The following is a 12,011-nucleotide window of genomic DNA, read 5'->3' as shown; positions in this document are numbered from 1 at the left end:
AATATTTCCAAAAACGCATCTACCGTTCGGCAGTAATGACCTGTCGACGTTTTCAGCACGCTGTAAGAGAATCAATTTGACACGTCAGTCAGCTTGACCAGAGTGATGATGCTTTGACCGTATTCGGCTGTTTGGTGTTGAGGAATTTGGCTTTAACGACGAGGCAGTTTAGATGGCAAAAGCGAGTCATGGACGTGGTGACGTGGATTCCTTCTTCTTTTTCCACAACAACAACAACAACAATTTGGATGGGCTTGGCCTCTTTTGCATACTTCCAAGACGACCACTTTTGCTGACAATGCTGATGATGATCGACTATCATCAACCTTTATCGGAAATTTTGAACAGTCCGTTGGTTTCTTTAGGAAACTGGGAGAGCAACAAGCGCAACAACAACAGCACCACCACCACCATCAACAACAACAACAATCTCCGTCTGCGACGCCTTTTAAGCATTATTCATTCCGCACAAGCGCGCCACTGTAGCTTGTGCAATAAATGCATTCTTACCGCCGTTCGAACTCTTCATAACATTTCATTTGTTAATTTTGTCATTCATTTTCAAATACAATCGATAAAAACCCCGTTTACACTGGGCCGGCCTTTACAAATGGAAAATTTTACTTCGATACAAAAAAACTGATGCTGCAAAAAAAGTAAACATTCAAGTTGCGTTTGGTTAGTTCATTCAATTTTAAGTCGAATAAAGCAAATATACCCAACGCAGTTCCATTTTGCAACTACATTGAATTGTTACTTGGAAAAATAATATGAAAAAATTTCCATCTAACCGCGATATAATTTACAGAATTAAAACTTGTAAGTTTGCATTAATTTAAAATAATTTTTAACCGATAAAATATAAATAATAATAATAATAAATTTATTTTGAAGATATTCCACTTTTAAAATTCATTTCATATTTTCGAATAAAAAATTGAACTTGATTATTTACAGTATGAAACAAATAATTTTAATGCTTTTCTAAAATGAAAAGAAATTATGAAATTGTTACTCTTTGCATGTTTAATTATAACTTTTACGCATTAAATTCATTCATTTTTCCTATTTCGTTACATTGAAACAACAAACATTACTTATCATTTCTAAGCAAACGTCTGCAATCATTAATGATTATTTTATTAGTTACTGTTTTTTTTGTTTTATATTTTAAAAGATGTTGCTTATCATTAGCCATTTGATAAATTAGTAGTTACACTGTTTCTGTCTATCAGTTATTGTTGTGTAGAACGTATTTCACTGTGTACCGCTGCAGTCTCTTTTTGAAAAGTTCTACAGGTTCCTAGTTATTAATGGTGTTCAGTTTTGTTTAATTGTAATATTTTTTGGATGTTTTGCATTTTTAAAACATACTGTTTTATGTCAATTGAATCAAATAGCTAAAAAATAAAAAATTTTTTGTTGAAATTTGATTTTCAGACTTTAAAGCGTCGGGCATCGACAATGGAAACTATAAATTACGATCAGGTAAGTCGTCTTTTTGAATAAATAATCATTTGTTGATCACGTATTTCGCATAATAGGAAACTTTTTTTCAACAGATGTTTGAAAAACAATTTCAATTCTTTTGTGTGAGAAAATGAAGTGTAAAAAATTTCCATTTTTATTCATCATACTGCTGAATCACACTGTTTGCTTTAGTAGATAGACTTTTTTGTTGTTAATAACAATAGTAGAGAAGGAAGTGGTGTGATAGAACATTTTGTCATTATTTTCATAGGTTAATTTTTATTCAGTAGATTTAAATGTAACACCCATGTTTGCTTTTCCATTGTTTATATAGAATGAATCACGTTGGATAAGTGTATTTGTTATATATGTATATATTTTTCTGATTTTATTTTTCATTTTAAGCGGAAATTTAGTCATTTATAAAGTTTAAACATTTCAAAATTAACCACTGCAATTATAAAAACATCTGATTGACTAATTTTTATCAGAAAGGTTGTTATTTTTAATTGAGAAGCTGCTTTTAATTCAGTTTTCAACATGTGAAGAGTAGAATAAAAAAATTTTTTTAGAATATAATTTCAATTGACCATCTATTTTATAAGCACTCTAATACAATTCACTTTTCTTGATTAGTTTTTTTGTCAAATGCTAATAAAAAAATATTTCGATTGAAATAATATGGTATTGTAATGTAGTAAAAGTGAAAGTTTTTTTTTAATTTTGCATAAAAAGTATATTCATGCAACATGTGGGAGGCTGATTAAAATGTGAAATAATAATGAATGTAAATGGATAAATTGCTCAAAGCTAAGGATACTGTTTTTTCAAATTATCCATTTGAACGAAAGGGAATTTGATTTTTTACTTGTTATTAGCGTCTTGTAGCGGAATTAGTTGTTTCAAGGTTGGGCTGAAATATGTGAAAAATGAAATAAAACAGTCTGCTAGTACTGTTCAGTGGATTTTACGATTGCCATTTTGAGTGCGAAAAAAAGCAAATTTATAAGTTCTCTGTAAAAGTTGTCTTGTTGATAGCGCGTATTTTTATTATCATTTTGCAGATTAATGATTTGCAAAATTGGTTTTACTGTTGAAATTGATTTTTCCAAACTTGACAAACGATTTTTCAAGTGGTTCATATTTTTGAGCGTATTTTATGCAATAGAAATGCGATTCAACCTTGGAAAATTTGGTTACTGTTTTGGGGGTCTTTTCCACATTTATAGACCCTGTTTGTCAAAATTTGGGCTTTATCAGTTTTGTCAGTCTCTTGTTAACTGGTTTAAAATAGTTTCGATGATTTTATGCAGCTGATAACACACTTTCATTGGGTTTTTTATGGTTAGTTATTTTCAAAAGAAATATGTTGAAAATGCAATATATTTTATTATTCAAATTTAAGACGCTGTTGTTGTTGTCATTGTAGGTAGTTAATGCGATGGAAGCATTGAAGAAATTTTTGAATGAAACAAATGCAAAACAATCGAATAGCAACGATGAATTTTTTTTGGATTCGAATAGAGATGCAAAATTTGTTCAAGTCATGATCACTTTGAAAAAAGTGCCAAAAAATTTTGTCGGCTCTGTCGTTCAACTGTAAGTTTGCAAATTATGCAATTTTTATTGTTCAACAAGAGTAATTTTTCCATTTGTGCTTGGATTTGGTTGAAAGCGAGTATTGTTGTTTCTATTTTTCCTAGATCAAAAGAAATATTTTATTTTGTTTGCTTTGCTTTGCATGAACATTTCTCCAATTGAGCAGAAATAAACAAGCAATTGAAATGCAAATTGACTTGCAATTGCAATTGCTTAGTATTCGGCTGTGGGGGGGGGGATGTGGAGAGAAATAAAATTCAGATATTCAACTGAATCAAAAGCAAAAAATTTGCACATCAAAATACATGGAACAAGTTGGAAAAAGTAAATTTGAAAAATATTGTTTTATTCAAATTGGAATGGAAAATTTTTTATTTTTTGACAAGCAGAGGTAGTGAATAGATAGAAAATACGTTTAATTGTAAAAGAGAGAAAAAAAACGATATTCCTCGCATTCTTGTATGTATAATTGACGACTGTAGTCAGTGACGCGCACCGTTGATTTTGCGTGAAATTGACCACGAAATGAAAAATAGTGGTTGTAAAATTTAGGTTATTTTATTAAATCACCGACTAAATTAACTGCAGTGAATTGAATTGAGAAACAACACTCACATGAATGTATATATATATATGTTATGCATTAATTAAGGACATTATTTATTATTCACAATGAAATATATTTGGTATTGAAATTGATTCTAATATAGTAATAATGATCGGGTGTTAATGTTGATTATTTTTCTTTTATCAAAAAAAGGTTCTATCCAAAGGCAAGTTTGGGAGAAGAACAACACCCAAATTAAATGGAATAATTTTGCGCAAGTGTTGCGTTGAAGTAACTGAAAAGGCATTTAAATAAAAAGGGTCAAGGCAAGTGTATCTAACCTCATAACTGTTAATTAAGAAACTGGAAAGTTTAATGGAACACTGGAAAATGTGAAATGCATTTGCTGAATTTTATTTCACATTCAACGAACATTGATCATAAATAATAAGTAGATATGAATTTGATAAATGAAAAATAGCTCGTATCATTTGTGCATGATGAAATTTATCAGATGGAAATTTATTTTCTAAATTAAATTTATCTTCATTTTGGTGGCAGTGATATATTCAAATGCATCATTATTATCAATTGTATTAGTTACGTTGAAATCAAAAAAAAAGAGGAAATAATCAAACTATAATATGAGAATTATTTTTAAACACTATTTTATTTTTTTGAAGTCGACTTCCACATCCGTTTGTGGATCCATCTTCAGTTTCGATTTGTTTGATTGTACGTGACTTGAGTGACAATCGACGCAATTATGAATACGACAAATGGAGTCGACATTTCAAAGAAATGCTCCAAGAAAAAGGTGTAACCGACGTGGATTATGTAAATTTGTTTTTTTTTTTTTTGGTTCTTTTCCAATGTGCACATTTATTGTCAATCACAATTTGTTGCAGGTGATATCGTTCAGTCATTTAATTCGTGAATACAACACATACGAGCAGAAGAAAAAGTTGGCCAAATCGTACGATAAATTTTTGATGGACAATCGATTGAATCAGACATCGGTGAACAAGCATCTCGGCAAAGTGTTCAAAGATTTGAAAAAGTAAAAAAAACATTATTCACAAGCAACAATGCTCATTTAAATTGTTGTTAATTTTTTTCAGATTACCAATCATGGTCGATATTACCAAAAGTGGTATAAATGATCAGATCAAAAAATCATTGTCCGTGTGCAAAATTATAGTTGAGAAATTTTCTAACAAATAGTCAGTTTTGTAAAAATTAATAAATGTATATATTTTTTGCTCTTCATTAATGCAATCTCGTAGTCAGTGCAAAATTGGATTGACCAGTCAGTGTTGTGATGAATTGGTTGGCAATTTTCGTGCAATTATGGAAAAATGGCAAATTTCATTCCCCGGAGCTTTGTCGAACGTCAGAACGATGTATCTGGTAGTTGATCATTTGCCGCCGTTGCCAGTTTACGCTTCTTTCGGTATGCAATTTGGATTTAAAAAAAACTTACTTTTTGCGAAGTTTTTTTTTGCATTTTTCAACTGTAGCTTCGGCGAATTTGGTGCAATTTCCGAAACGGCCCCGACGCATACCGCCGCCAGTGGTCGGCGAATTGTCGACCGTTGTTAGTGATGTTCAGGTTCGTTCTCACGCAGACGGACGAGTGGAGTTTGTTGACAAAAGTAAAAAAGCTTGTCAATTTTTATTTTTATTTGCCAATAATAATTATTTTTTATTGCATTTAAATTTTCAATTATTAAGAGGGAAAATTGAAAACTACGAAAAATAATAGTTCAACTCGTTTGTGGTATGAAGAGTTGAAGAAGAAAAAGCGTTCAAAAAGAGTTGGACGACAATTTCGAAAATACCGAAAAACAAAACGTGATCATTCGAAAAGCTGAACCAGAAAAAAACAAACAGAAATTTCCATTGTTTTTCTCTGTGTGTATGTGTGTGTGTGTAGTGGAATAAAATGTTGTTTACTGTGATTGTCGGATTGCAAGTGCTTGCAACTGAGAGGGTTGAATTTTTTGTTTCCATTGAAATTTTATCAACCTCTTTTTGAAGCTTTTTCACAAATTTTCAGAAGCTTTTCTATAAGCAAACCAAGTTGGAAATTTAGCAACGACAATGATGACATTTGGGAACGATTAATTTTCTCAATGGTGCGAATCAGCAGTGCTTTATCAGCAGGGTGTGTGTGCAAAATATGATCGCGACGACCGATTTGCAAACTTTTTCTAGAAAACTGTAAAAGAAAGTGAAACTTTTCTCGTCACTTGGTTGGACAATCAGGTCAACTTTTGCGCGTTTTCCTCAACTCGTTTCCATTGAAATTATGCAAAAAACAAACAAGCGAACAAATATAATTTAATATTCCAATTTTAATTACAGAAAACAAAACAAAGAAAAAGAAATACAAACGAATTCAATCAAACAAGGCTCAGTAAAGTAAAAAAAATATTCATTTAACCAAGAAAAAAATTATTCAAATTACATTAGTTTGATGGAGATATTTTTCATGATTAAAAAATCAAAGTTAACAGTACAACCATTTCACAGTGATCATTTGAATTTCAGCTTTTCAACTGTTGCAATAAATATTGCTTTGCCTGAATTGTTCGACATTATCCTAATTTAACTCATATAAACGTATTTGCGCATGCAAAGCTTTGTTTTTTCTAATTCACCTTTATTACTTTTTAGGAATAGAAAATTTCTCTCAATGAAATATTTCCAAGTAAAAGAAACAACTTCAAATTTGTATTTTTGTTAAATAATTAATAATCAACCTGTTGGCGTATAATCTACAGCTACAAAGATTTCTTTGTAATAATTTTATGAAAACATTACTTTCATTAAGTAATCATAAAACTTGATTTTCATGTACTGTACAAAGAACAATTTCTACTTCAACTTTTAATTTTAAATAAAGTTATGAAAAGTAGTAATGTCATCGTATATTGAATATGTTTTTTATTAATCGAAAACTCGCACATAATCCTCATTATTTAATAAATACAGTATTTGTGTCTTGGTGTATTTGGTGAACAGAAACTCCTTGGATAATATGCACGAGTGAAAATATTGAAAACTATATTTTTAGCAATGGATGATGCATATGGTAATTTTGGCGGATCTATGAAGACTAATCTTCCCATAAGATCACCTCTTTCGCCATATTTGAACATCGATCCAAGTATTTTCAAAACTGAACCGCAGTATATTTTACCGGAAGGCGCAAAACCGAAAAGAGGTAGATTTGAGTTGGCATTTTCCCTAATTGGGGGATGTGTGATGTCTGGTGCACTGTGGGGTGGCGCTTCTGGTTTATACACTGGCCTCACGACTCCAGAACTTGCTAAAGAGGTAAAATTTATTTTACACTTTTAGGAATATTTAAAAAAGTTTTTTCATCATTCGATTTATGCTTATGTATGTTACTCATATTGCGTGCATTGATACCATTCTTAAATAATAAAAAAAATTTTTTTCATTTTCAATTTTGTATTATCTGCATATAACACACAGCTGTATATATGTGTGTATAATTTTTGTTTGTAAAGTTATTTTATGCTATATGTATTGATAGAAGCATTAAATTGAAAGGTTTTTCTTGTTTTCTGCTAGTTTAAATATATGAACTGAATATATTTCTCTAGGCGTGGAAATCAAAAAAAGTGCAGATGCTGAATTACGTTGTTAAACATAGTCAATCTTCGGCGACGTCTTTTGGCGCTGTTGCCGTAATTTACAGCGCGATTGGTGTTTTGCTTTCTTATACGAGAAAAGCAGACGATGAACTGAATACAATTGTTGCTGGTACAGCTACAGGGCTTCTATATAAGTGTAGTGCAGGAATAAGAGTATGCCTGTTGAGTGGTTTAGCTGGCCTTGGCTTAACATCTGCATATTGCATTTACACAAGTGGTGATAGACTTAAGCAAATTTTTTCTCTCAAATGATTTTACATTTGAGCAGTTGAAATTATTTATCTATTACTTCAGTTATTTCTTTTCTGAAAGGATATTTTCTGTACCGGTGCAAAGTAAAACTATCGTACAGTGTCAGCCTTCTTAAAAGTGAGTAATATTTGATTTCATTTCATAATAGACGCGTTCAGCAATATCCTATTAGACAATAAACAAATTAAATGCCGGTATATTAAAAAAGTGACAAACTGAACATATATCGATATTGTAATAAAATAAATCTTATAATGCATTCTTTATTTTAATACAATGGAACACATTTATTTGCATCATTTTTTTCAATTTAATAATTCATTGTAAAAATTACTTCCAGTTTGACCATGCTAAGTCATAATGTATTACATTTTGTGGTTATAATAAATCAATGCATTATAAATAGAATTAAACATTAATGAAATGTTTGAAAAATCAATTGAAATGCTGTTTATTTGCTTCTGATAAGGTAGTTGCCATTTTATTTATTTTATTGTAATGAAAGTTTTAATGGATCCTTCAATAGCATATTCAAAACAATTTTCGCTAATGTTTACTGCACTAATTGCATTTTCAAACATAAATCATTTGATAATAAAGAAATTAGAACATTAAATAACTATACATCTGTAAGACTATATATAAAACTTAAAATCTGAATTGTTTTTTCAACTCAACAAAAGTCTTTTTTCAGTTTTTAACAGAAAATGATTTCATTTGCTTTAAAAAGACAAATCAAATATAAAATTTGACATACTAAATAATGAAAATTTATTAATAAAATTATTTTCATTTAACATACAATTTTAATTTATCTTTGAAAAATTTAAACGAATCATTTTTCTACAGTATCTTTCTAAAATGTAAGAATAAATTGCTATATTATGCACTAGTAAAATAACTTTTGCATTCTTATAATACAAGTAATATAATTTCTTAAGATAATAATTAAAATGTAATTTATTTTATAATTTTAATTTTTAATTAAATTACAAACAGTAGTTTCTGAATGTATAATTTTAATAATATAAATAACTGTAAAATTGAAGATTCTTTTTCAATAGTTAATTTGTTTTAAAATTGTACTGTATTTAATAACAGCTTATTTGCCCAAATTTGAGACAGTATATTGATCATTTATAAGAGTAAAACTTTTAGCAACAGTACCATCTTAATTAAATGTCAATATTGTTAAAATAATTGTTTTATATTAAATATATTTTAATTTTGAATTTTAATTTCTAAAATAACTTAAAGTTGTTCAACTGAAAAGCAATAAGTGAAGGTCATCTTGAATTTCTTTAACTTCAGCTTTACCGTCAACTTGAAAAAACTGACATTGCTGCTCACTGAAGGAGCTCTCACCTTATTTGTTACGATGTTTCACTGGATGCTTGGTTTAATTGAAGAATATGGCGCAGTATAATTATTTTTGGCATTTTAAAAAGTTATAATTTCGAGAAATAATTTTCGTTTTTCAAAGGTTAGTGATGACTAATTGATCTGACTCGTGAGATTGTCGCACGCTTGTTTGCTAACATTCTTTTGCACTCGCTGTTCTAATACATTTTAAGTTGTGATTGAAAAAATTTTCTGTGCATATTTTTTTGTTCATTATCGTTAAAGTATCATTTGCTTTTTCCACAGTGTTGGCATTTTTCTTTGATCAGTTATTTATTATGTATTTGGATTGCAGGTAACTTTTTCAAAAAAAATTTTACACATATATTGCAAAACTTTTATAGCAAACTTTAGAGTAAGTTTCAAAATTGATATTTTAAATAGAAATATAATTGAATTGTTGAATGAATTTGATTAAAATTTTGAATATGATACAAATCATCATCATATTGATTATACAGTATTATATCATTTGAGAAGAATTTGGATGTGATATTGATTCAGTGCTTTGAGCATATTATTTATTCTATACTGTCAGTATTATTATTATTACATTTTATCTTAAATTAGTAATTCACTTCAAATGTACAGGTGTGGATAAGTGATATTTTTACATATTTTCTACATGCTCATGTTGAATAATTTTGTTTATAGTTTACATGAAATGTTGTGTTTTGTTGTATAGCATTTGATGAAAGAAATGAATGGGTAGAAGAAGAGCAGTAAATCGTTACACTGCTGAAGGATCAAAGCATTTGGACAAGGATAGCTCGTGATGTAAGTCGATACTGATTAAATAAGTCGAGCAAAATTTGAGATTGATTTTATTCATATTGGGATGTTTTGAAAAATATCTCTTTTTGAACTGGAAAGTATTTTTACGCGTAGCCTTGGGAGTAACGGAATTGTGTTTAATTTTTTCTTTAAAACCATTTACCATGTTTTTTTTTTGTTTAGTCGAAATGTGAAAGAGAATAGAAATGGCTGTTCCGGCGCAGCTGTTTCCTAATTGCAGAGCTATATTGAATGGCATTTGATTTGTTATTCACCTTACATCATCATTTTTATTCTATTAGTGAAAATTTGAGAAGCATTGTTGTTTTTATTTAACATTTTGTAAAATTAATTTGCACATATGCATTAATTGTTGCTGCTGTTATGATTCTGATAGAGGTGACCTGCGGTTAATTGATGACGATAATACAAATGAAATGAGGAATATATCTAAATAGGTGCTTGAATTGTTGAAATGTTTTCAACCGTTGATGATGTCAGTGGAAGTGAATGACGTATTTTTTTACAATCAAAGCAATTCAATGAAAACACGTTTATAAAAATAGTGTAAAATTAATGAAGGGTTAATTTGATGATAAATATTTTTTTCAAAAAAAATTTTACACAAAAATGTATTGAATGGAAATTCGATTTCCTGAATATCCATTCGATCGCAGTGAATCATCGTAAGATTTGTTTTCTTTTTGTGCAATACTCAGCTTTGTAATATAAAATGAGCATAATTAGTAACATTTTTGTATATTTTCGATTAATTTTTTTAAAAATGCAAATATATGTTTTAAAATTTTGGTTATTTTGCAGGCGGAGGATCGTTTGTCGAAGAAGCGTCAAGCACGGGCCGAAGCGAGATTGATACGAATAAGGGAATTGGAAAAGCAGCAACGAGAAGTAGAAAAGACAATTTGTTCTCTAATTATTTTGATATCAACTGATTTGCTTCATGCGATTCTTCTTCATTCGTACAGGCGGACGAAGAGAGTGACCGTCGTTACGACATGCTGATCGATTCGAATCGAGTGATTGTTTTTTTGTTTTCTCTAATAATATTAATAATTAATAATTGTTCAATTTTCTTGCTTCCAGCCGGTCATACCGCGCGTGCCGATGCTTTCACCAAGTCACAGCGGCTTGTTGCGCAAAGTGGACGACGATTCGGCCACTGTTGACCAGAATCTTGCCGATCGACTGGCCGAAACTGAGGAAAAATTCCGCAAAGCCATGGTTCTCTATTCGCAGATTGACAATGAAAAATCCGCCCTGCTTTATGAAATCGACCTGCTAAACGACAAGCTCGAAGACGACGAAGAAGCCGTTGCCCAGTTGCAGCGTGAAAATCGGGATTTGCGTAACGTGAGTGCAGAATTTGGGGGCGTTTTGTTTGTACATGTTTATGCAAATTTGAGAATATGATGATGAAATCAATTGCAGGAGTCGAGGTTGATGAAAGTGAAATTGAAAGAAATTTATGCGGAAAAGTTGTCTCTAGCAGCAAAGTTGAAAGAACGCGAAGATTTGATTGCGGTAACAGTTTTACAAACAAACAATTTGTTTATTGGTAGTGTTTTTTTCAAAGCTTATATATATACATATTTGCGTGAAAATTGCAGGATGCTGGTCTAGTTGTGGTTGAGAAAAGTGCTGATGACGTGGCCATTGTGGCCAATGGGCAGCAGCCGTCGTCGACCGCCGGTCAAGATCCCTCATACCGGGACAAATCCTCACCTTCCTCCTCCTCCTCCTCCTGCCTGCTGATTACGAAAAATTCTCTGCATCTTCTGGACAAAGCGGTTCCAGAAGGCACCACCCTCGACGATAAGCTGCTTCATCTTATAGATGCGGTAATTTTGTCGGTTTTTTTTTTGAAAATTTGTTCACAATTTTGCATTTACAATAGAACAAGCAGCTGAATTTGAGTTTAGAAGATGCGCGGGCACAGATTGCGTTGCATAAATTTTCGAAATTGGAAAATGACAAATTGTGCGAATTGAACGGCACCGAAGAGTTCGATCCACAGAGTATAGCTTTTTTTGTGAACAAATTAATTTTATTAATTATAGAGAAGAAATTTTAATTTGCTCTGTTTTTTTTCAAGAGGATAATTCGAAAAAATTGGCAGATTTTAAATTCAAAGTTCAAGAATTGGAACGAGAAAATTCAAATCTTCAAGCTACGGTACAGCAATTGGATCGTTGAAGTTGTCTAATTCCGCGGCTAATATGTGATTTATATGTATTGTTTTTTCTGATCGACAGGTTGCACGT

At 30.6% G+C, this 12,011-nt stretch overlaps 3 protein-coding genes across 3 annotated transcripts; 2 read left to right on the top strand and 1 right to left on the bottom strand.

The window, feature by feature from the left end:
* Positions 1-1,440: 1,440 nt before the first annotated feature.
* Positions 1,441-6,230, top strand: Tsp_12449 (conserved hypothetical protein; the record flags this gene model as incomplete). The annotated part of the gene is made up of 7 exons (XM_003368792.1): positions 1,441-1,488; positions 2,900-3,069; positions 4,300-4,453; positions 4,525-4,676; positions 5,676-5,783; positions 5,984-6,040; positions 6,170-6,230. Coding segments are annotated over 7 exons (750 nt in total), but the record flags the coding sequence as incomplete, so codon positions are not given.
* Positions 6,231-6,376: 146 nt separating this feature from the next.
* Tsp_12448 (conserved hypothetical protein) lies at positions 6,377-7,508 on the bottom strand. The gene is made up of 5 exons (XM_003368791.1): positions 7,416-7,508; positions 7,288-7,392; positions 6,977-7,058; positions 6,612-6,950; positions 6,377-6,402 (listed from the first exon to the last, which is right to left on the bottom strand). The coding sequence occupies exons 1-5, from the start codon at positions 7,506-7,508 to the stop codon at positions 6,377-6,379; spliced, it is 645 nt and encodes a 214-aa protein (XP_003368839.1).
* A 3,005-nt stretch (positions 7,509-10,513) lies between these two features.
* Positions 10,514-11,953, top strand: Tsp_12447 (leucine-rich repeat flightless-interacting protein 2). Its single transcript, XM_003368790.1, has 6 exons — positions 10,514-10,525; positions 10,552-10,728; positions 10,834-11,100; positions 11,179-11,271; positions 11,358-11,588; positions 11,888-11,953. Exons 1-6 carry the CDS (start codon positions 10,514-10,516, stop codon positions 11,951-11,953), a joined length of 846 nt encoding a protein of 281 aa, XP_003368838.1.
* The last annotated feature ends 58 nt before the right edge of the window (positions 11,954-12,011 follow it).

This window comes from Trichinella spiralis (genome assembly GCF_000181795.1).
Source record: "Trichinella spiralis strain ISS 195 chromosome Unknown Scfld1889, whole genome shotgun sequence".
Classification (NCBI taxonomy): domain Eukaryota; kingdom Metazoa; phylum Nematoda; class Enoplea; order Trichinellida; family Trichinellidae; genus Trichinella; species Trichinella spiralis.
The sequence above is the reverse complement of the archived record's forward strand: the minus strand, read 5'-3'. Positions and strand labels throughout refer to the sequence as shown.

Bases quoted from the DNA above. Each gene is read 5' to 3' on its own strand.
- Tsp_12448 (XM_003368791.1), bottom strand. From the start codon at position 7,508: ATGCAATATGCAGATGTTAAGCCAAGGCCAGCTAAACCACTCAACAGG. The intron at 6,951-6,976 runs GTGTAAAATAAA...TTACCTCTTTAG, and splicing joins TTTTTTAAATATTCCTAAAA to CAAGTTCTGGAGTCGTGAGG. The intron at 6,403-6,611 runs GTATTTATTAAA...AAATCTTTGTAG, and splicing joins TACACCAAGACACAAATACT to CTGTAGATTATACGCCAACA.
- Tsp_12447 (XM_003368790.1), top strand. The intron at 10,729-10,833 runs GTGACCGTCGTT...TCTTGCTTCCAG, and splicing joins CGTACAGGCGGACGAAGAGA to CCGGTCATACCGCGCGTGCC. The intron at 11,101-11,178 runs GTGAGTGCAGAA...AATCAATTGCAG, and splicing joins AAAATCGGGATTTGCGTAAC to GAGTCGAGGTTGATGAAAGT.